Below are 25,572 nucleotides of genomic sequence, written 5' to 3'. Positions count from 1 at the left end.
TGGGGGTCTTGGATCTCACCCCCTTCCCTGGCATATTCAGATGAGGGACCATCCCTTGGTGGTGCTTGCTGCAATATTAGAGGCCGGTGTCATTGTTGGCTTCATTGGTGGAGGAATAAGCCTTGGCATCGCTGGGACAGACGGTGGAGGTGGTGGTTGATCCTATGAAGGTTCCGGGAATCTTCAGCAGTAGCCCTGCAGCACAGCTTGTAGATCTTGTACCAGTGAGAGGTACTTGCACATCACTTTGTGTAGGTGTAGGTGGAGGTTCCGAGTAATCATGGTAGTATGCATTTCATTATTTGGCTTACACATTCTAATAATGACCACAATTGTATTGTTCCCCTACTTTGTCCAGATCAAGAAAGTAGCTAGGGGAATATGGCAAAGCTTGGCTGTGGGAGGTGTCTTGAGGTGTGGGAGAAGCCTTTGTCACTTTTATGAATGTCGACAGTGGCATCGTCGAGGAAGGATGAGCATGCATCAATGTCATGGTCGTTGACGGTGGTGTCGACAGCAGTCTCATCGACGGTAGTGTCATAGTCGACGCTGGCCTCATCGACAGGGATGGCATCACTGAAGTGTTAGTCGACGAATATCTTAGACAGGATGGGAGCATCCACGACCAAGATCATGGTTATAGTTTTCAATGGCCTAGTATATGAGACCATAGTAACCGTTGCCATAGTGGTCATTGTTGACAGTGAGGATCTCGTCTACAGTGTTCTCAAATGAGTGTTTGGCTTAGTCATAGACGGCTGTGCTGAAGAAGTATGAGGACAGTCCGAAGACTTCATAGTTGGGAGTAGTAGGCTCAGAATAAGCAGTTTTTGAGAATAATTTTGATGGTTTCTCCTTTTTAGGGTCGAGCCTGCGTTGCATGCGCTCGCGCATGCGTATCGCAGCGAGACGCTTCAGTATCTAGAAAAGGGCTCAGAGCCCTGTCAACTTCACGTCAGTGTTTTTTATTGGTTCGTGGGCTTGCCTAATGAAATCTGCTTGCTTTCATTAGTCGAAGGCACGCATACGTCATGCCTTTTCCTGTGGCTAGCCCTCCTCGAGCGCAGCGACCAAGTACAGAAAACATGCGAGGCTCACTGTTTTCCATTGGGCTCGTGGACTTCTTTTTCTCTAATATACGAGCGCGATCTCGCTTGGCAGAAGTCGTGCGCTTTACATAGTTAATTTCACTTTTTCGGGTTATGTACATAAATGCACTTTTGCCGGATAGGTGAAAAGTCGGGTTAGGAGTTTACAACGTGATCATCTCTAACATGAGCAAACGCGAGACCCGTTGCATTGTTAATGCTTGTTCTGAGTATACTTCAGTCACCCATGCGTTTGTTTTTTTTTTTTTTTTTTAAAGGCCTTCCTGTCTTCCTTAGAGATCCCCTGGTCTTGGGACCTTTCTCTTTTGTGAGACTTAACAGAGGTGTCACTGTCCTCACCTGAAGATGGATTATCTTGTGACTTGACTTTTTGTAGCCACAAAAGAAGCCTTGCCTCTATCTCTCAGCATCTGATGAAAGGTGTGACTTACCTTGCAGTCCCTCACTTTGTGGTGGGGGAAGCAGACAGTAGAGGCAGTCCTTGTGTGCGTCATCCCCATGTAATTTTTTCTCACATGATTTGCAGGGTGCTTTCCTGGAGGTATGCCGGAAGGTTAGCCTGGTGTGTTGTGGGTACCCAAGGTATTGACATCAGTTCAAGGAGCGATTCTCACTTGGGTTAAGCAGCGCTTTAAAAAATTAAAACTGCCTCACCCTTGTAAAGACATTCACGCTACTGTTCTTTGCACAGATTGTCAATCCATATCCTATTCATGCTGAAAAGGAAGCTATATACTTTCTCGAGACAGAAGTTTTACTCCTAGTTTACAATCAACCACATTTGTCATCAGAGGTAGAAATATTTACACACTCCATTCATAAACAACCTATAATTGTCTGTTAAACGATGCGAAAAGCTGGAAACTGGTAAATTGAATCCTTACTTGGACTCTGACATTAAAACTGACCACCCTACCTAATACAACTGTGCACTGTAGGATAATAGGCTTTAAAGAGGTATTATCAAAAGTTAACCTTCTTAACAGATGATGCCTATATGCACCATTGACCTCCTTTATTTGTCTTTCCAAGTATCCTCTAATTCTTCCTGGTAGCATATCTGATTTGTTTGTATGTGGTTTCTTTTTATGCTAGGACTATAAAGTGCCAGGTACTCGGAGACTTCATGAAGTACTAGGTGTTGAGACCGGAGGACCTGGTGGCCGCAGGGCAGGTGAACAGGGCCACTCCCCTTCAGACTATTTGAAGTTTAAAGATTTGATCCTTCGAATGCTGGATTATGATCCCAAATCGAGAATCACACCTTTCTATGCACTGCAGCATAACTTCTTCAAGAAAACAACGGATGAAGGAACAAATACTAGTAACAGCAACTCAACAAGCCCTGCTATGGACCATAGTCACTCAACAAGTACAACTAGTTCAGTGTCTAGCTCAGGTAAGTGGACATCTATAGTTTACACTGTTATCCATTGCAAGCCTAACAGTTCAGTCTTGCATCTGAAAGAAAGGATGCTCTTGGAGTGCTTGTTTACTATAAATAAAATGTACTTAAAAATTAAGCATTAGACTTACTAATTTCTCCAGCGTACCTGTTCTAGCGTCTATATTGACCATGTCTGTGGTTTCACCAATGAAGATTTGGGTATCTGGATGGTATTTAGCCCCTCATTCTGAGGTTTTATGGGGTTGAGGATAGTTAATCTAAACTTTGGTACAATTTGTGTTAGTACACTAATATAGCCTTTGAGCCTACCATAGCAGGCTATACCGTCCCTTAAAGGCCCGCTCCAGCGTTAACAAGGAAGTAGGACTTTAATTGTCGGTTTTGCCCAGCTACGAAGGGCTGTAAGGCTATTAAAACATTCTGCCACTAGAGGACAGAATGTTCTAATAAACACAGCAAAGTTGTCACGGCGCCTTAGGAGATTGAAATCCCCTCAGGCTCCGTGAGGCTTTTATCACAGCTGTTGCTATGAACAAAAAACATTGGAATTTTGACGCTCCGGGCTTTTACCAGCCAGTAAAAGACCTGAGCACTCCATTGTCACCAGTGGAGCTCGCAACGTTCCAATTTTCTAATTAGGATCATAAATCTGGAACAAATTGCTTAGTCTCTGAGTTTTTCCTGCACAAATCCCTCCAGATGGTAGCTGGAGGTTGTCTCACAGGAAAAATAGGCAAGAACAAGGTGAAACATGCAGTTTTGCAGTATGGTAATAGTGTTCCTGGACATTTCTCCTTCACACACTCTCATCCCTTTGTGTGAAATTCTGAACCATGAGGTAAAACCACCATGGTTTTAATACCACAAGGCTGCAGGAGTGGAATATTCCTCGACACCCAAGTCACATAGGCCTTCTTGGAGTATTGCCTTAGTAAGCTCTTTCTTCAGACGTCTTGGCTAGAATGATTCCTGTTCCTTTCCTCGTTTTGCAAACAATAATCAAGCCTTCCAAAGCATCATTGCCATACAGTTTGTAAAAATCCTTAGTCATTTTGATCCAGAGCAGGTAGTCGTGTGTTTTAATAAATTTTGCTTGTCATCTATTTGTGGCACTAGAGAATGCCAGCGGTGCTACAGAGAAACGTCTTTTGATTGATCTCAGAGGTGCCTGCACCAGGGCTGTTCTCTTAAACACTTAGGACAACCACTGTGTTGTAACTTGCCATGTCATCATGTGTAATTCCACTATGTCATGGAGTGAATGTTTGTGTAACCTGGGGAATGGGGAATTAGAGTGTGGGGCTGAATCTGAGAGAATGTACTGTTAGGTTCTGTGTATCACTTTTGGTAGTTAGCTTGAAGTAGTCTCATTTAACTCTTGGAAATTCTCACATCAAATCACACAGTCATAGTTAAATTCAGGTGGAGTGCTGTGAATACCCTTTTTTTTCTTTTTTGTTTTTTGTCACTGCATCAACAATAGTCACTTTTAACACAGAGCGCTGTGAACACTGTTGCTGTGACGCCTTAAAAATTCCCTGGCTGTCAGTTTGAAATGGAAAAAATCATCATAATATAATTGAGTCTCTGCAGAGATTGGCGTACTAATCTTTCTGAGTTTCCAACAGTTTTGTAACCTGGTCATTTGAATCTGGTTTCCCGCACACAGGACTTCTCAGTCATGATTACCAGTTGAGGCAGTTTGCAGGGTGATGCCAGACAATAAATATTGTGGCTGGCATTGCATTACGATGTAGCACGTCGGCGTGTACACATGATGTAACACGTCACAGGAAACACTGCAACCATGTGAGGTAAGCTGCAAGCTGCACATCTGTCCCCTTATCGCAAGCGACTGTTCGTGCTGGCAGTTATTTCCTTGCGCTACAGCCGTTCGTTTACGATGCCAATTCATATGGTAACTTTACAAATCTGTTTTTCCTCTTACAACTAATCACCATTGTAAGGAAATGCCTCCTTGGCATGGTTGCCCCCTGACTTTTTGCCTTTGCTGATGCTATGTTTACAATTGAAAGTGTGCTGAGGCCTGCTAACCAGGCCCCAGCACCAGTGTTCTCTCCCTAACCTGTACTTTTGTATCCACAATTGGCAGACCCTGGCATCCAGATAAGTCCCTTGTAACTGGTACTTTTAGTACCAAGGGCCCTGATGCCAAGGAAGGTCTCTAAGGGCTGCAGCATGTCTTATGCCACCCTGGAGACCTCTCACTCAGCACAGACACACTGCTTGCCAGCTTGTGTGTGCTAGTGAGGACAAAACGAGTAAGTCGACATGGCACTCCCCTCAGGGTGCCATGCCAGCCTCTCACTGCCTATGCAGTATAGGTAAGACACCCCTCTAGCAGGCCTTACAGCCCTAAGGCAGGGTGCACTATACCATAGGTGAGGGTACCAGTGCATGAGCATGGTACCCCTACAGTGTCTAAATAAAACCTTAGACATTGTAAGTGCAGGGTAGCCATAAGAGTATATGGTCTGGGAGTCTGTCAAACACGAACTCCACAGCACCCTAATGGCTACACTGAAAACTGGGAAGTTTGGTATCAAACTTCTCAGCACAATAAATGCACACTGATGCCAGTGTACATTTTATTGTAAAATACACCCCAGAGGGCACCTTAGAGGTGCCCCCTGAAACTTAACCGACTGTCTGTGTAGGCTGACTAGTTTTAGCAGCCTGCCACAAACCGAGACATGTTGCTGGCCCCATGGGGAGAGTGCCTTTGTCACTCTGAGGCCAGTAACAAAGCCTGCACTGGGTGGAGATGCTAACACCTCCCCCAGGCAGGAATTGTCACACCTGGCGGTGAGCCTCAAAGGCTCACCTCCTTTGTGCCAACCCAGCAGGACACTCCAGCTAGTGGAGTTGCCCGCCCCCTCCGGCCAGGCCCCACTTTTGGCGGCAAGGCCGGAGAAAATAATGAGAAAAACAAGGAGGAGTCACTGGCCAGTCAGGACAGCCCCTAAGGTGTCCCGAGCTGAGGTGACTCTAACTTTTAGAAATCCTCCATCTTGCAGATGGAGGATTCCCCCAATAGGGTTAGGATTGTGACCCCCTCCCCTTGGGAGGAGGCACAAAGAGGGTGTACCCACCCTCAGGGCTAGTAGCCATTGGCTACTAACCCCCCAGACCTAAACACGCCCTTAAATTTAGTATTTAAGGGCTACCCTGAACCCTAGAAAATTAGATTCCTGCAACTACAAGAAGAAGGACTGCCTAGCTGAAAACCCCTGCAGAGGAAGACCAGAAGACGACAACTGCCTTGGCTCCAGAAACTCACCGGCCTGTCTCCTGCCTTCCAAAGATCCTGCTCCAGCGACGCCTTCCAAAGGGACCAGCGACCTCGACATCCTCTGAGGACTGCCCCTGCTTCGAAAAGACAAGAAACTCCCGAGGACAGCGGACCTGCTCCAAGAAAAGCTGCAACTTTGTTTCCAGCAGCTTTAAAGAACCCTGCAAGCTCCCCGCAAGAAGCGTGAGACTTGCAACACTGCACCCGGCGACCCCGACTCGGCTGGTGGAGATCCAACACCTCAGGAGGGACCCCAGGACTACTCTGATACTGTGAGTACCAAAACCTGTCCCCCCTGAGCCCCCACAGCGCCGCCTGCAGAGGGAATCCCGAGGCTTCCCCTGACCGCGACTCTTTGAACCTAAAGTCCCGACGCCTGGGAGAGACCCTGCACCCGCAGCCCCCAGGACCTGAAGGACCGGACTTTCACCGGAGAAGTGACCCCCAGGAGTCCCTCTCCCTTGCCCAAGTGGAGGTTTCCCCGAGGAATCCCCCCCTTACCTGCCTGCAGCGCTGAAGAGATCCCGAGATCTCTCATAGACTAACATTGCGAACCCGACGCTTGTTTCTACACTGCACCCGGCCGCCCCCGCGCCGCTGAGGGTGAAATTTCTGTGTGGACTTGTGTCCCCCCCGGTGCCCTACAAAACCCCCCTGGTCTGCCCTCCGAAGACGCGGGTACTTACCTGCAAGCAGACCGGAACCGGGGCACCCCCTTCTCTCCATTCTAGCCTATGTGTTTTGGGCACCACTTGGAACTCTGCACCTGACCGGCCCTGAGCTGCTGGTGTGGTGACTTTGGGGTTGCTCTGAACCCCCAACGGTGGGCTACCTTGGACCAAGAACTAAGCCCTGTAAGTGTCCTATTTACCTGGTTAACCTAACAAATACTTACCTCCCCTAGGAACTGTGAAAATTGCACTAAGTGTCCACTTTTAAAACAGCTATTTGCGAATAACTTGAAAAGTATACATGCAATTTTGATGATTTGAAGTTCCTAAAGTACTTACCTGCAATACCTTTCGAATGAGATATTACATGTAGAATTTGAACCTGTGGTTCGTAAAATAAACTAAGAAAAGATATTTTTCTATATAAAAACCTATTGGCTGGATTTGTCTCTGAGTGTGTGTACCTCATTTATTGTCTATGTGTATGTACAACAAATGCTTAACACTACTCCTTGGATAAGCCTACTGCTCGACCACACTACCACAAAATAGAGCATTAGTATTATCTATTTTTACCACTATTTTACCTCTAAGGGGAACCCTTGGACTCTGTGCATGCTATTCCTTACTTTGAAATAGCACATACAGAGCCAACTTCCTACATTGGTGGATCAGCGGTGGGGTACAAGACTTTGCATTTGCTGGACTACTCAGCCAATACCTGATCACACGACAAATTCCAAAATTGTCATTAGAAATTGATTTTTGCAATTTGAAAAGTTTTCTAAATTCTTAAAAGACCTGCTAGGGCCTTGTGTTAGATCCTGTTTAGCATTTCTTTTAGAGTTTAAAAGTTTGTAAAAGTTTGAATTAGATTCTAGAACCAGTTGTAGATTCTTAAAAAGTATTCCAACTTTTAGAAGCAAAATGTCTAGCACAGATGTGACTGTGGTGGAACTCGACACCACACCTTACCTCCATCTTAAGATGAGGGAGCTAAGGTCACTCTGTAAAATAAAGAAAATAACAATGGGCCCCAAACCTACCAAAATACAGCTCCAGGAGCTTTTGGCAGAGTTTGAAAAGGCCAACCCCTCTGAGGGTGGCAACTCAGAGGAAGAGGATAGTGACTTGGAGGACAATTCCCCCCTACCAGTCCTATCTAGGGAGAACAGGGTCCCTCAAACCCTGACTCCAAAAATAATAGTCAGAGATGCTGGTTCCCTCACAGGAGAGACCAACACCTCTGAAATCACTGAGGATAACCCCAGTGAAGAGGACATCCAGTTAGCCAGGATGGCCAAAAGATTGGCTTTGGAAAGACAGATCCTAGCCATAGAGAGGGAAAGACAAGAGATGGGCCTAGGACCCATCAATGGTGGCAGCAACATAAATAGGGTCAGAGATTCTCCTGACATGTTGAAAATCCCTAAAGGGATTGTAACTAAATATGAAGATGGTGATGACATCACCAAATGGTTCACAGCTTTTGAGAGGGCTTGTGTAACCCGAAAAGTGAACAGATCTCACTGGGGTGCTCTCCTTTGGGAAATGTTCACAGGAAAGTGTAGGGATAGACTCCTCACACTCTCTGGACAAGATGCAGAATCTTATGACCTCATGAAGGGTACCCTGATTGAGGGCTTTGGATTCTCCACTGAGGAGTACAGGATTAGGTTCAGGGGGGCTCAAAAATCCTCGAGCCAGACCTGGGTTGACTTTGTTGACTACTCAGTGAAAACACTAGATGGTTGGATTCAAGGCAGTGGTGTAAGTAATTATGATGGGCTGTACAATTTATTTGTGAAAGAACACCTGTTAAGTAATTGTTTCAATGATAAACTGCATCAGCATCTGGTAGACCTAGGACCAATTTCTCCCCAAGAATTGGGAAAGAAGGCGGACCATTGGGTCAAGACAAGGGTGTCCAAGACTTCAACAGGGGGTGACCAAAAGAAAGGGGTCACAAAGACTCCCCAGGGGAAGGGTGATGAGACAACCAAAACTAAAAATAGTAAAGAGTCTTCTACAGGCCCCCAAAAACCTGCACAGGAGGGTGGGCCCAGAGCCTCTTCACAAAACAATGGGTACAAGGGTAAAAACTTTGATCCCAAAAAGGCCTGGTGTCATAGCTGTAAACAGCATGGACACCAAACTGGAGACAAGGCCTGTCCCAAGAAAGGTTCCACTCCAAACTCCCATCCAGGTAACACTGGTATGGCTAGTCTCCAAGTGGGATCAACAGTGTGCCCAGAGCAAATCAGGGTCCACACTGAAGCTACTCTAGTTTCTGAGGGTGGGGTGGATTTAGCCACACTAGCTGTCTGGCCGCCTAACATGCAAAAATACAGACAGCAACTCTTAATTAATGGGACTAGAATAGAGGGCCTGAGGGATACAGGTGCCAGTGTCACCATGGTGACAGAGAAACTGGTTTCCCCTGGCCAATACCTGACTGGAAAAACTTACACAGTCACCAACGCTGACAATCAGAGAAAAGTACATCCCATGGCAATGGTTACTTTAGAATGGGGAGGGGTCAATGGCCTGAAACAGGTGGTGGTCTCCTCAAATATCCCAGTGGACTGTCTGCTTGGAAATGACCTGGAGTCCTCAGCATGGGCTGAGGTAGAACTAAAAACCCATGCAGCAATGCTGGGTATCCCTGAACTGGTGTGTGTGAAAACAAGAGCGCAATGCAAGGCACAGGGTGAAAAAGTAGAGCTGGAGTCTGGAAAAATGGCCCAGCCTACCAAGAGAACAGGAAAGTCAGTTGGGAAACCAACTGCAACACAGCAAAAGAAAGGGAACCTCTCTTCTCAGGAAGAAGTTCTGCCCTCTGAGGGAACTGAGCCTTTGGAGCTTGAACCTTACCAGGTTGAGCTCTTAGGCCCAGGGGGACCCTCCAGGGAGGAGCTGTGTAAGGGACAAGAAACCTGTCCCTCTCTTGAAGGCCTTAGGCAGCAAGCTGCTGAAGAGTCCAAAGGCAAGAAAAATGGAACGCATAGGGTCTATTGGGAAGATGGACTCCTGTACACTGAGGCCAGAGACCCCAAACCTGGTGCCACTAGGAGAGTGGTAGTGCCTCAGCTGTTCAGAGAGTTCATCCTAACATTGGCCCATGACATTCCCCTTGCTGGACATTTGGGACAAACCAAGACGTGGGAGAGGTTAGTCAACCACTTCTACTGGCCCAATATGTCCAACATGGTTAAGGAGTTTTGCCTCTCCTGCCCCACCTGTCAAGCCAGTGGTAAGACAGGTGGGCATCCAAAGGCCCCCCTCATTCCACTTCCAGTGGTGGGGGTTCCCTTTGAAAGAGTGGGTGTGGACATAGTTGGTCCACTGGAACCTCCCACAGCCTCAGGAAATATGTATATCCTGGTAGTAGTGGATCATGCTACCAGGTATCCTGAAGCTATTCCCCTTAGGTCGACTACTGCCCCTGCAGTAGCCAAGGCCCTCATTGGTATCTTTACCAGAGTGGGTTTCCCTAAGGAGGTGGTGTCTGACAGAGGTACCAACTTCATGTCAGCATACCTGAAGCACATGTGGAATGAGTGTGGAGTGACTTATAAATTCACTACACCATACCATCCACAAACTAATGGCTTGGTTGAGAGATTCAACAAGACATTAAAAGGCATGATCATGGGGCTCCCAGAAAAGCTCAAAAGGAGATGGGATGTCCTCTTGCCATGTCTGCTTTTCGCTTACAGAGAGGTGCCACAGAAGGGAGTAGGATTCTCACCCTTTGAACTTCTGTTTGGTCATCCTGTAAGGGGACCACTTGCCCTTGTTAAAGAAGGCTGGGAGAGACCTCTCCATGAGCCTAAACAGGACATAGTGGACTATGTACTTGGCCTTCGCTCTAGAATGGCAGAGTACATGGAAAAGGCAACCAAAAACCTTGAGGCCAGCCAACAGCTCCAGAAGTTTTGGTATGACCAAAAGGCTGCACTGGTTGAGTTCCAACCAGGGCAGAAAGTCTGGGTTCTGGAGCCTGTGGCTCCCAGGGCACTCCAGGACAAATGGAGTGGCCCTTACCCAGTACTAGAGAGGAAGAGTCAGGTCACCTACTTGGTGGACCTGGGCACAAGCAGGAGCCCCAAGAGGGTGATCCATGTAAACCGCCTTAAGCTCTTCCACGACAGGGCTGATGTCAATCTGTTGATGGTAACAGATGAGGATCAGGAGGCAGAGAGTGAACCTCTCCCTGATCTTCTGTCATCAGACCCAAAAGATGGTACAGTAGATGGAGTGATCTACTCAGACACCCTCTCTGGCCAACAGCAAGCTGATTGTAGGAGAGTCCTACAACAGTTTCCTGAACTCTTCTCCTTAACCCCTGGTCAGACACACCTGTGTACCCATGATGTGGACACAGGAGACAGCATGCCTGTCAAGAACAAAATCTTTAGACAGTCTGACCATGTTAAGGAAAGCATCAAGGTGGAAGTCCACAAGATGCTGGAATTGGGAGTAATTGAGCGCTCTGACAGCCCCTGGGCTAGCCCAGTGGTCTTAGTCCCCAAACCTCACACCAAAGATGGAAAGAAAGAGATGAGGTTTTGTGTGGACTACAGAGGGCTCAATTCTGTCACCAAGACAGATGCTCATCCAATTCCAAGAGCTGATGAGCTCATTGATAAATTAGGTGCTGCCAAATTTCTAAGTACCTTTGACTTGACAGCAGGGTACTGGCAAATAAAAATGGCACCTGGAGCAAAAGAAAAGACAGCATTCTCCACACCTGATGGGCATTATCAGTTTACTGTTATGCCCTTTGGTTTAAAGAATGCCCCTGCCACCTTCCAAAGGTTGGTGAATCAAGTCCTTGCTGGCTTGGAGTCCTTTAGCAAAGCTTATCTTGATGATATTGCTGTCTTTAGCTCCACCTGGCAGGATCACCTGGTCCACCTGAGGAAGGTTTTGAAGGCTCTGCAATCTGCAGGCCTCTCTATCAAGGCATCCAAATGCCAGATAGGGCAGGGAACTGTGGTTTACTTGGGACACCTTGTAGGTGGAGGCCAAGTTCAGCCACTCCAACCCAAGATCCAGACTATTCTGGACTGGGTAGCTCCAAAAACCCAGACTCAAGTCAGGGCATTCCTTGGCTTGACTGGGTATTACAGGAGGTTTGTGAAGGGATATGGATCCATTGTGACAGCCCTCACTGAACTCACCTCCAAGAAAATGCCCAAGAAAGTAAACTGGACTGTGGACTGCCAACAGGCCTTTGACACCCTGAAACAGGCAATGTGCTCAGCACCAGTTCTCAAAGCTCCAGATTATTCTAAGCAGTTCATTGTGCAGACTGATGCCTCTGAACATGGGATAGGGGCAGTTTTGTCCCAAACAAATGATGATGGCCTTGACCAGCCTGTTGCTTTCATTAGCAGGAGGTTACTCCCCAGGGAGCAGCGTTGGAGTGCCATTGAGAGGGAGGCCTTTGCTGTGGTTTGGTCCCTGAAGAAGCTGAGACCATACCTCTTTGGGACTCACTTCCTAGTTCAAACTGACCACAGACCTCTCAAATGGCTGATGCAAATGAAAGGTGAAAATCCTAAACTGTTGAGGTGGTCCATCTCCCTACAGGGAATGGACTTTATAGTGGAACACCGACCTGGGACTGCCCATGCCAATGCAGATGGCCTTTCCAGGTTCTTCCACTTAGAAAATGAAGACTCTCTTGGGAAAGGTTAGTCTCATCCTCTTTCGTTTGGGGGGGGGTTGTGTAAGGAAATGCCTCCTTGGCATGGTTGCCCCCTGACTTTTTGCCTTTGCTGATGCTATGTTTACAATTGAAAGTGTGCTGAGGCCTGCTAACCAGGCCCCAGCACCAGTGTTCTCTCCCTAACCTGTACTTTTGTATCCACAATTGGCAGACCCTGGCATCCAGATAAGTCCCTTGTAACTGGTACTTTTAGTACCAAGGGCCCTGATGCCAAGGAAGGTCTCTAAGGGCTGCAGCATGTCTTATGCCACCCTGGAGACCTCTCACTCAGCACAGACACACTGCTTGCCAGCTTGTGTGTGCTAGTGAGGACAAAACGAGTAAGTCGACATGGCACTCCCCTCAGGGTGCCATGCCAGCCTCTCACTGCCTATGCAGTATAGGTAAGACACCCCTCTAGCAGGCCTTACAGCCCTAAGGCAGGGTGCACTATACCATAGGTGAGGGTACCAGTGCATGAGCATGGTACCCCTACAGTGTCTAAATAAAACCTTAGACATTGTAAGTGCAGGGTAGCCATAAGAGTATATGGTCTGGGAGTCTGTCAAACACGAACTCCACAGCACCCTAATGGCTACACTGAAAACTGGGAAGTTTGGTATCAAACTTCTCAGCACAATAAATGCACACTGATGCCAGTGTACATTTTATTGTAAAATACACCCCAGAGGGCACCTTAGAGGTGCCCCCTGAAACTTAACCGACTGTCTGTGTAGGCTGACTAGTTTTAGCAGCCTGCCACAAACCGAGACATGTTGCTGGCCCCATGGGGAGAGTGCCTTTGTCACTCTGAGGCCAGTAACAAAGCCTGCACTGGGTGGAGATGCTAACACCTCCCCCAGGCAGGAATTGTCACACCTGGCGGTGAGCCTCAAAGGCTCACCTCCTTTGTGCCAACCCAGCAGGACACTCCAGCTAGTGGAGTTGCCCGCCCCCTCCGGCCAGGCCCCACTTTTGGCGGCAAGGCCGGAGAAAATAATGAGAAAAACAAGGAGGAGTCACTGGCCAGTCAGGACAGCCCCTAAGGTGTCCCGAGCTGAGGTGACTCTAACTTTTAGAAATCCTCCATCTTGCAGATGGAGGATTCCCCCAATAGGGTTAGGATTGTGACCCCCTCCCCTTGGGAGGAGGCACAAAGAGGGTGTACCCACCCTCAGGGCTAGTAGCCATTGGCTACTAACCCCCCAGACCTAAACACGCCCTTAAATTTAGTATTTAAGGGCTACCCTGAACCCTAGAAAATTAGAGTTCGATGGCATCTGTCGCTGTAGATACACATGGTATGCATGAGCTCGCCATCTGGTGTTGGGTCGGAGTGTTACAAGTTGTTTTTCTTCGAAGAAGTGTTTTCGAGTCACGGGACCGAGTGACTCCACCTTCTGTGCTCATTGCGCATGGGCGTCGACTCCATCTTCGATTGTTTTCTTTCCGCCATCGGGTTCGGACGTGTTCCTGTCGCTCCGAGTTTCGGAACGGAAAGATAGCTGAAGACGGAAGATTTTCGACGGTATCGTTGCGATCCGGTTAGAGATTAGACACATACAACGACGCGTTGAACATCGAAGCGCTTCGGTGCCCTTCGGGGTAGATTTCGGCACCCCGTCGGGGCCTAGTCGGCCCGACCGCGTGGAGGACAACGCCGATGGAACGGACCCCGTTTCGATTCTGCCCCGAATGCCACAACAAATATCCTTATACGGACCTACACTCGGTCTGTAATCTGTGCCTGTCACCCGAGCACAGCGAAGAATCCTGTGAGGCCTGTCGGGCGTTCCGGTCCCGAAAAACTCTGCGCGACCGTCGAGCGAGAAGACTCCAGATGGCGTCCACGCCAAAAGAGCGTCGACAGTTCGAGACAGAAGAGGAACAGGAGGAATCCTTTTCCATCCAGGATTCAGACTCCGACGAGCTACACTCTACAAGAACTGTGAGTAAGACGTCGAGATCAAACCTTAAAAAAGGAAAGAAGGCCCAGGGGACGCCACTGCCAACCGGCCATGGCTCCACCCAAATTCTCGGTGACCAACAATCGGCACCGAAAAAGGCCCATTCAGTGTCGAGATCGTCCGACCCCGGTCGAGACACCGGCACGCAGCCTCCTCGGGACCGAGAGAGTGCTAAACAGAAGCATCGACACCGAGAGTTCGGTGTCGACACGGATCGACGCCGAGACAGTGGCGCCGAAGACCATAGAGGCCAAGAATTTTCGGCACAGAAAAAAAGGAAGGTTACCTCGGAGCCGAAAAAACAATCGACAGGGTTTTCGGAGCCGAAAAAAGCGACATCAGACCCTGTTTCTGGCTCCTACACTGAAGAGCATTCTATGTCTTCTCAAATGAAGAAACATAGATTTGAACAAGAACTGCAATCCACTGACGTGGATCACACGCAAAAGCGTATCTTTATTCAGCAGGGGACTGGGAAGATCAGTACCCTTCCACCTGTCAAACGAAAGAGAACGCTTCAGTTTACTCCTCAGCAACAAACAGCACAAAAGGTAACACCTCCTCCCTCGCCTCCACCTGTAACTCCGGCTTCGCCAACTTACACCCCGTCACATTCGCCAGCTCACACCGCCATGAGCCACGATGACCAAGATCAGGATGCGTGGGACTTGTACGACGCACCAGTGTCTGATAACAGCCCAGACACATACCCAACTAGGCCATCACCACCGGAAGACAGCACAGCCTACTCACAAGTGGTGGCTAGAGCAGCACTATTCCATAATGTGGAACTACACTCGGAACAAGTAGAGGATGATTTTTTATTTAACACCCTCTCTTCAACCCACAGCTCCTACCAAAGCCTGCCGATGCTCCCAGGCATGCTACGCCATGCAAAGGACATTTTCAAGGAGCCAGTAAAAAGTAGGGCAGTGACGCCTAGGGTGGACAAGAAGTATAAGGCGCCTCCTACGGACCCTGTATTCATCACCTCTCAGCTGCCACCAGACTCTGTGGTGGTAGGGGCTGCCAGAAAAAGGGCAAACTCACACACTTCTGGGGATGCACCTCCCCCAGATAAAGAAAGTAGGAAGTTCGATGCAGCCGGGAAGAGGGTTGCTGTCCAAGCAGCAAACCAGTGGCGCATCGCAAATTCACAAGCGCTGTTAGCGCGATACGACAGAGCCCACTGGGATGAGATGCAGCATCTCATTGAACATCTCCCAAAAGATCTGCAAAAGAGAGCAAAACAGGTTGTTGAGGAGGGTCAAAACATTTCCAACAATCAAATACGCTCCTCCATGGATGCAGCAGACACGGCCGCAAGAACCATTAATACGTCGGTTACCATCCGTAGGCACGCATGGCTCAGAACGTCTGGATTCAAGCCAGAAATTCAGCAGGCAGTGCTTAACATGCCAGTAAACGAAAAACTTCTGTTCGGTCCGGAGGTCGACACAGCCATAGAAAAGCTCAAGAAGGACACTGACACTGCCAAGGCCATGGGCGCACTCTATTCCCCGCAGGGCAGAGGATCTTATAACACCTTCCGCAAAACACCTTTTAGAGGAGGGTTTCGGGGTCAGGCCACACAAGCTAGCACCTCACAGTCCGCACCGCCCACCTACCAGGGACAGTACAGGGGAGGTTTTCGGGGCCAGTATAGAGGGGGGCAATTCCCTAGGAATAGGGGAAGATTTCAAAGCCCCAAAACCACTACCAACAAGCAGTGACTCACATGTCACACACCCCTCCCACACAACACCAGTGGGCGGGAGGATACGTCAATATTACGAAGCATGGGACAAAATAACTACAGACACATGGGTCTTAGCAATCATCCAGCATGGTTATTGCATAGAATTCCTGCAATTCCCTCCAGACATACCACCAAAATCACAAAATCTAACAAAATACCATTCACAGCTTCTAGAGATAGAAGTTCAAGCACTACTGCAAAAAAATGCAATAGAATTAGTACCAAGCACACAAATAAACACAGGAGTTTATTCACTGTACTTCTTGATACCAAAAAAGGACGAAACACTGAGACCAATTCTAGACCTCAGAGTAGTAAACACATTCATCAAATCAGACCACTTTCACATGGTCACACTACAAGAAGTGTTACCATTGCTCAAAAAACACAACTACATGACAACCCTAGACCTCAAGGACGCATATTTCCATATACCAATACATCAATCACACAGGAAATATCTAAGGTTTGTATTCAAAGGAATACATTACCAATTCAAAGTATTGCCTTTTGGTTTAACAACCGCTCCAAGAGTATTCACAAAATGCCTAGCAGTAGTCGCTGCACACATCAGAAGGCAGCAAATACATGTGTTCCCGTATCTAGACGACTGGCTAATCAAAACCAGTTCGCTCACACAATGCTCAAACCACACAAATCAAGTCATACAAACCCTCTACAAACTAGGGTTCACCGTCAACTTTGCAAAATCAAACATTCTGCCAAGCAAAGTACAGCAATATCTAGGAGCCATAATAGACACGACAAAAGGAGTAGCAACGCCAACTCCACAAAGGATCCACAATTTCAACAGGGTCATTCAACACATGTCTCCAAACCAAACAATACAAGCAAGAACAATACTACAGCTCCTAGGCATGATGTCCTCATGCATAGCCATTGTCCCAAACGCAAGACTGCACATGAGGCCCTTACAACAGTGCCTAGCCTCACAGTGGTCTCAAGCACAGGGTCACCTTCTAGATCTGGTGTTGCTAGACCGCCAAACTTACCTCTCGCTTCTATGGTGGAACAGTCTAAATTTAAACATAGGGCGGCCTTTCCAAGACCCAGTGCCACAGTACGTAATAACAACAGATGCTTCCATGACAGGGTGGGGAGCACATCTCAATCAACACAACATAAGAGGACAATGGAACATACATCAAACAAAACTGCATATAAATCATCTAGAATTATTAGCAGTTTTTCAAGCACTAAAAGCTTTCCAACCAATCATAACCCACAAATACATCCTTGTCAAAACAGACAACATGACAACGATGTATTATCTAAACAAACAAGGAGGAACACATTCAACGCAGTTAAGCTTGTTAGCTCAAAAAATATGGAAGTGGGCAATCCACCATCAGATTGGTCTAATAGCACAGTTTATTCCGGGGATCCAGAATCAGCTGGCAGACAATCTCTCTCGAGATCACCAGCAAGTCCACGAATGGGAAATCCACCCACAGATTCTGTACACCTACTTCACACTCTGGGGAACACCACAAATAGACTTATTTGCAACAAAAGAGAACGCAAAATGCCAAAACTTCGCGTCCAGATACCCACACAAGCAATCCCAAGGCAATGCCCTATGGATGAACTGGTCAGGAATATTTGCTTACGCTTTTCCTCCTCTCCCTCTCCTTCCTTACCTAGTAAACAAATTGAGTCAAAACAAACTCAAACTCATTTTAATAGCACCAACTTGGGCAAGACAACCCTGGTACACAACACTACTAGATCTGTCTGTAGTACCACACATCAAACTGCCCAACAAACCAGATCTGTTAACGCAACACAACCAACAGATCAGACACCCGGACCCAGCATCGCTGAATCTAGCAATCTGGCTCCTGAAATCCTAGAATTCGGACACTTGCAACTTAGCCAAGAGTGTATGGAAGTCATAAAGCAGGCCAGAAGGCCATCCACTAGACACTGCTACGCAAGTAAGTGGAAAAGATTTGTTTGGTACTGCCATCATAATCAGATACAACCGCTAGATGCAACTCCAAAACATATAGTAAATTACTTGCTCCATTTACAAAAAGCAAAGCTAGCCTTCTCTTCTATTAAAATACACCTTGCAGCAATATCTGCATACCTGCAAACTACCTATTCAACTTCCTTGTATAGGATACCAGTTATCAAAGCATTTATAGAAGGGCTTAAAAGAATTATACCACCAAGAACACCACCTGTTCCTTCATGGAACCTAAACGTGGTTCTAACAAGACTCATGGGCCCACCTTTCGAACCCATGCACTCTTGCGGAATACAATTCCTAACCTGGAAAGTTGCCTTTCTCATCGCCATTACATCTCTAAGAAGAGTAAGTGAAATTCAAGCGTTCACAACACAAGAGCCTTTTATACAAATACATAAAAATAAGGTCGTCCTACGACCTAATCCAAAATTTTTACCAAAAGTTATTTCACCATTCCATCTAAATCAAACGGTAGAACTACCAGTATTTTTCCCACAGCCAGATTCTGTGGCTGAAAGAGCACTACATACATTAGATGTCAAAAGAGCATTAATGTACTACATTGACAGAACAAAGAACATCAGAAAAACTAAACAGCTATTTATTGCATTCCAAAAACCTCATGCAGGTAACCCAATATCAAAACAAGGTATAGCCAGATGGATAGTTAAATGCATCCAAATCTGCTACCTTAAAGCAAAAAGACAACTGCCCATTACTCCCAGGGCACATTCAACAAGGAAAAAAGGTGCTTCAATGGCCTTTTTAGGAAACATCCCAATGCAGGAAATATGTAAGGCAGCCACTTGGTCTACGCCTCACACATTCACCAAACACTACTGTATAGATGTGCTATCCGCACAACAAGCTACAGTAGGTCAAGCTGTATTAAGAACTCTATTTCAGACAACTTCTACTCCTACAGGCTAAACCACCGCTTATGGGGAACTAACTGCTTACTAGTCTATGCATACCATGTGTATCTACAGCGACAGATGCCATCGAACTGAAAATGTCACTTACCCAGTGTACATCTGTTCGTGGCATCAGTCGCTGAGATTCACATGGACCCACCCACCTCCCCGGAAGCCTGTAGCAGTTCAGAAGTTACCTTCAATTTTGTACATTTGTATATATATTACTTAATCCTTTAATAGGTACATACTTACATTTTTCATTGCGCGGGCACTATTACTATAGTACAACTCCTACCTCACCCTCTGCGGGGAAAACAATCGAAGATGGAGTCGACGCCCATGCGCAATGAGCACAGAAGGTGGAGTCACTCGGTCCCGTGACTCGAAAACACTTCTTCGAAGAAAAACAACTTGTAACACTCCGACCCAACACCAGATGGCGAGCTCATGCATACCATGTGAATCTCAGCGACTGATGCCACGAACAGATGTACACTGGGTAAGTGACATTTTCATTCCTGCAACTACAAGAAGAAGGACTGCCTAGCTGAAAACCCCTGCAGAGGAAGACCAGAAGACGACAACTGCCTTGGCTCCAGAAACTCACCGGCCTGTCTCCTGCCTTCCAAAGATCCTGCTCCAGCGACGCCTTCCAAAGGGACCAGCGACCTCGACATCCTCTGAGGACTGCCCCTGCTTCGAAAAGACAAGAAACTCCCGAGGACAGCGGACCTGCTCCAAGAAAAGCTGCAACTTTGTTTCCAGCAGCTTTAAAGAACCCTGCAAGCTCCCCGCAAGAAGCGTGAGACTTGCAACACTGCACCCGGCGACCCCGACTCGGCTGGTGGAGATCCAACACCTCAGGAGGGACCCCAGGACTACTCTGATACTGTGAGTACCAAAACCTGTCCCCCCTGAGCCCCCACAGCGCCGCCTGCAGAGGGAATCCCGAGGCTTCCCCTGACCGCGACTCTTTGAACCTAAAGTCCCGACGCCTGGGAGAGACCCTGCACCCGCAGCCCCCAGGACCTGAAGGACCGGACTTTCACCGGAGAAGTGACCCCCAGGAGTCCCTCTCCCTTGCCCAAGTGGAGGTTTCCCCGAGGAATCCCCCCCTTACCTGCCTGCAGCGCTGAAGAGATCCCGAGATCTCTCATAGACTAACATTGCGAACCCGACGCTTGTTTCTACACTGCACCCGGCCGCCCCCGCGCCGCTGAGGGTGAAATTTCTGTGTGGACTTGTGTCCCCCCCGGTGCCCTACAAAACCCCCCTGGTCTGCCCTCCGAAGACGCGGGTACTTACCTGCAAGCAGACCGGAACCGGGGCACCCCCTTCTCTCCATTCTAGCCTATGTGTTTTGGGCACCACTTGGAACTCTGCACCTGACCGGCCCTGAGCTGCTGGTGTGGTGACTTTGGGGTTGCTCTGAACCCCCAACGGTGGGCTACCTTGGACCAAGAACTAAGCCCTGTAAGTGTCCTATTTACCTGGTTAACCTAACAAATACTTACCTCCCCTAGGAACTGTGAAAATTGCACTAAGTGTCCACTTTTAAAACAGCTATTTGCGAATAACTTGAAAAGTATACATGCAATTTTGATGATTTGAAGTTCCTAAAGTACTTACCTGCAATACCTTTCGAATGAGATATTACATGTAGAATTTGAACCTGTGGTTCGTAAAATAAACTAAGAAAATATATTTTTCTATATAAAAACCTATTGGCTGGATTTGTCTCTGAGTGTGTGTACCTCATTTATTGTCTATGTGTATGTACAACAAATGCTTAACACTACTCCTTGGATAAGCCTACTGCTCGACCACACTACCACAAAATAGAGCATTAGTATTATCTATTTTTACCACTATTTTACCTCTAAGGGGAACCCTTGGACTCTGTGCATGCTATTCCTTACTTTGAAATAGCACATACAGAGCCAACTTCCTACAACCATCATCTCTTCGCGTATGAAAGGAGTCTCTGTACTGTACTGGTATTAAATCACGACTCCTGACTAAATACTTAAATTACCAGTAAATATGACAGCAGCACGCTGGGTCCTTTAGTGGTGGATGGAGCTCATCACCGTTGTTAAGAAGACATGTATTTCATCCTTGGTCTTCAAGTTCCTTTAATAGCAGTCACCAAAATTTACACAGACTAGCCAACAGTACATCCTCTCAGGTTCAGTCCCATACTCCCAATTCCCTGTTCCCCAGGTTACACTAATGTTCTCTCCATGACATGCAGAACCCTTTCCACCAGTGTGTTTCTTAACACGCTGGTTTAGTTTAAACTGTAGGAAAGTGCCATCTTTCTAGCATGGTTATCCCCACTTTTTGCCTGATGTCAGTGTGTTTACACTGTAGTTCACTGGGATACTGCTAAGACTCTAGTGAATGTGCTCTCTCCTCTAAATTTTGTTGCTGGCAAACTTTTTACACCAAAAACTGGCATACTGGTGCACCTACGTAAGTCCCTAGTATATGGTACTTAGGTACCCATGGCATTGGTACACCATGTGTCTCTGATGGTCTGCAGCATATATTGTGCCACCTATGGGAGCTCATGCAAACTGGTTCGGCAGGCCTGCCATTGCAGCTTGCGTGAAAGGATGCATGCACCCTTTGACCACCAAACCTGATCACTGCTTTTGGACACTATAAGCCATCTCTCTGGTAAGCCCTGCAGCCCAAGGGCATTCCCCTAAATGTGAGATCACCCCTGCAGACCCCAGGCCATTTCACTCTGTAAGTGCAGGAAAGCCATCTTAAGGTATGTTGTGGACATTGGCCAGCACGAGTAGTCCAACTACATAATGACTTCTCCGAACTTAGGCATGTTTGATAACAAGCATGTTGGAATCATGCAACTACACCAATTCAAGTATGTTGCATGATACCGTCTACTCTGGGGGTTCCTTACAGGATTCCCCAGTTATGCCTGTGCAGCCTTACGGGGTCTCGGTGCCAGCCCACAATGCTGCGGACTCCAGCCACTGTTCTGCCCTCCTGCTGGTGAGCCTGGCTGAGGCTGGAGAGGCAGAACAAATGACTTCCTGCCCCCCCACCCCTCTGTGTATTGGATGATTAAGGGCTGGGGTGGCCTCTGAGCGCCAGCAGACTGCTTTAAAGGACACATTTGGTGCCCTCCTTGCATAATGCTCTTTGAACCAATTCAGGAACCCCAATTCCCACTCTGGTGCAAAACCACACAAAGGTCAAGGGAGTGACCACCAGCTCTTCCCCTAGAGGGGTGCACAGAGCTCTGCCAGGTGGCCACTTAATTCTACCATCTTGAAAATAAGATGGGCAGAGTCCTCTGGGAGCATCTGACTGGTTAGGCCAGGCAGATTAAGTCCCTGACCCCCTCTGATAGGTGGGTCACTTCAGAGAGTGACTAACCCCCTTTTAGGGTTACTTGAAGGCCCCCTCACAACCATCTCTTTTGAAAAGTCTCTTTAGTACTTGTTATATTACTTTTATCTTTGGAAGTTAAATAGGTTTGATGGCACGTGTAGCTGTATCGATATTTATATGTTCGGTGGCATGTGTAGCTGCAGATACACATGCTGTGCATTATACTTCTGCCATCTAGTGTTGGGCTTGGAGTGTTACAAGTACTTTTTCTTCGAAGAAGTGTTTTCGAGTCATGGGACCGAGTGACTCCTCCCTTTCGGCTCCATTGCGCATGGGCGTCGACTCCATCTTAGATTGTTTTCTTTCCGCCATCGGGTTCGGACGTGTTCCTCTTCGCTCCGTATTTCGAATCGGGAAAGTTAGCTAAAGTATTGAAAATTTGACGTTATTGTTATTGCTCGGTACCGGGTTAGTGTTAGTGTATCGGCACCGACATCAAGACCGCTTCGGCGGCCCTTTGGGGCTTCCCCTCTTCACCGAGGCCTGGTCGGCCCGACCACACCCGTCGTCCCAGACTAGTGGACCGGACCCCCTTTCGTTTCTGTCCTAAGTGCCACACAAAGTATCCTTATGCAGACCAGCACCGGGTCTGTAACCTGTGTTTGTCACCCGAACACAGAGAGGATACCTGTGAAGCTTGCTGAGCGTTACGATCGAAAAAGACCTTGTGGGATCGACGTGCAAGAAGACTGCAAATGGCGTTGAAACCGAAAGAAGAGCTCGACGTCCAAGAGGAGGAAAGTATCTCCATCCAAGAGACGGACTCGGATGAATCCGAAAGTGAACGACCCTCGACGGTGCAACGAACCGTGAGTAAACCTGCCCCGTCCCAAAGTCAGGTTCATTCAAAAACACTTAAGGCCATGGGGACGCCACCGCCGGCAGGCCATGGCTCAACCCACCGAAAGGAAGGTGACCAAATATCTGCACCGAAAAAGGCCAAAGAGTTGCCGAAGACTTCCGACTCCGGTCGAAAATCCGGCACCGAGCGATCTCGACACCGAGTGATCGAATCGACTAAACCCCAAAAAATCTCCTCGGAACCGAAAAATACTTTTATTGCAGAAAGTTTGGTACCGAAAAAAGCGGCTTCGGAGCCGAAAAGAAGCTCTTATACAGAAGAGCAAGGACTTTCCAGCCAACTCAAGGAAAGACATTGATTCTAGCTAGTTAGATATGGAAGAACTTGACCATGCACAAAGGAGGTTACGTATCCAAAAAGAGACTGGCAAAATACAAACTTTACCTCCACTCAAATCAAAAAGGAAGCTGTAAGGCAAAAGTGGTTAGAGACAAATCTCCACCACCAATGGTCTCGCCACAACCGTCCCCACCGCACTCAACACAACTGTCACCAGTGGGAACACCTGTAATGCAGTCACTCACACATACTGGGATGACACAGGATGATGCTGATGCGTGGGACTTATATGATGCGCCAGTATCGGATAACAGTCCAGAATGTTATCCAACAAAGCCATCACCACCAGAAGTCAGTACTGCATATACGCAGGTACTATCCAGGGCAGCTACGTTTCACACCGTTGGGGGTTCAAGGCAACCCCAAAGTCACCGCACCAGCAACACAGGGCCGGTCAAGTGCAGAGGTCAAAGGAGGGCCCAAAACACATAGGTGCCTATGGAGAATAGGGGTGCTCTGGATCCAGTCTGCTTGCGGGTAAGTACCGGCGTCCTTGGGGAGCAGACCAGGGGGGTTTCGTAGAACACGGGGGGAGGGACACAAACAGGCACACAAAACACACCCTCAGCAGCACAGGGGCGGCTGGGTGCAGTGTGCAAACTCGGCGTCGGGTTTGCTATTGAAAGCAGTGCAGGGGCCCAGGGTTCACTTAGGCAATGCAGGCAGGGCCCAGGGGGCCTCTCGGGCCTGCCACCGACTGGGCTAGACTAGAATGAGGGCCGCCTGCTGGTCACTCCTGCACTGGTGGGTGGTTCCTCTCGGTCCTGGGGGCTGCGGGTGCTGTGCTTGGTCTAAGATTAGGGTTCTTTGTTACCAGGCAGTCGCGGTCAGGGGGAGCCTCTGGATCCTCTCTGCAGGCATCACTGTGTGGGTGCAGGGGGGGTCAACTCAGGGTACCCAGGTCGTGGTAGTCACCTGGGAGTCCTCTCTGCGGTGTTGGTTCTCTGGAGCTTGGGCTTTCTCATTATCTCCTCTGGACTTGCCGCCAAAAGTGGGGGCTGTGTCCAGGGGGCGGGCATCTCCACTGCCCTGGGACATTGTAACACAAAGCCTGAGCCTTTGAGGCTCACCACTAGGTGTTTCAGTTCCTGCAGGGGGAGGTGTTAAGCACCTACACCCAGTGCAGGCTTTGTTTCTGGCCTCAGAGAGCACACAGGCTCTCACCACAGGGGGTCAGAAACCCGTCTCAGTGGCAGGCTGGCACAGACCATTCAGTCCTGCACTGAAGGATTGGATAAAATACAGGGGGCATCTTCTAAGATGCCCTCTGTGTGCATTTTTTAATAAATCCAGCACTAACATCTCTATTGTGGAATGAAATCTATTCTTCAGGAAAATAATCTGCCTATTGATATCCAGTACTGCAGCATTGAATCCAAAGAACAGTTTGTTTTGGTTCACATTGGTCACTGAAGTTTCAAGGTCAGAGTAGTCTGAAGGTATTTGCAGGTCATGCCTCTTGTACAGTTATGACATTTACAAATTAGCTATCAGTATTTAAGTCTTCACTCCTTCCCTCCTGAAAATGAGCAGTCACCCCATGTATTGTAGAGTTTAGCAAACTAACATCAATTAGTGATTGACAATTTCCTGACTACTTCTGTGAGTAGAGTTTATTAGGGAGTAAAGACCGCTGTTTTGACAGGTGAATTGACATAACCTACTCACATTGTGAGATGAGAGCATTTTGGGAAATTAGACGTTCTTGCATGCCTTATTTAGAGTTGTAATAAAATGTCTGGGATCCAGGGTAGAGGTGAATGTCATGTTTGATTACAGAATCAGAACAGTATTACGGAATATCTGTTCAGAAAGGTTTATTCACACAGCCATTCATTATCACATGGGGTATAGCTGTAGAGGATATATGGGACATCACAATCTTAAAGGGTCAAGAAAATCTTTGAAGAAACTCATGAATAATTGTTCTGTTTTTTTTCAAAACCTAGTTGTGCAATGCATGTATAGCTGTTGCTGGACAAAACTGAGGGTTTCCTCAATGGGGATTACATTGGAAAATCATTTAGAGCATTAAGCTTTCTGTAGCCCCTTAATCGCTGTCTTTCCTAAGGACTTACTGATAGGGGAAGGA

The 25,572-nt window shown here is 47.7% G+C and overlaps 1 protein-coding gene across 1 annotated transcript in view; it reads left to right on the top strand.

Moving 5' to 3' along the window:
• Positions 1 to 25,572, top strand: part of LOC138246416 (dual specificity tyrosine-phosphorylation-regulated kinase 1B-like) — a 307,149-nt gene that overhangs the window by 256,033 nt on the left and 25,544 nt on the right. The window contains exon 9 of the mRNA XM_069201019.1: positions 2,205 to 2,508. Within this exon, the coding sequence (XP_069057120.1) occupies positions 2,205 to 2,508 (304 nt within the window). The remainder of the gene's footprint in view (positions 1 to 2,204; positions 2,509 to 25,572) is intronic.

Source organism: Pleurodeles waltl, chromosome 7 (assembly GCF_031143425.1).
Source record: "Pleurodeles waltl isolate 20211129_DDA chromosome 7, aPleWal1.hap1.20221129, whole genome shotgun sequence".
Lineage (NCBI taxonomy): Eukaryota > Metazoa > Chordata > Amphibia > Caudata > Salamandridae > Pleurodeles > Pleurodeles waltl.
This window is presented reverse-complemented; position numbering and strand designations above follow the sequence as displayed.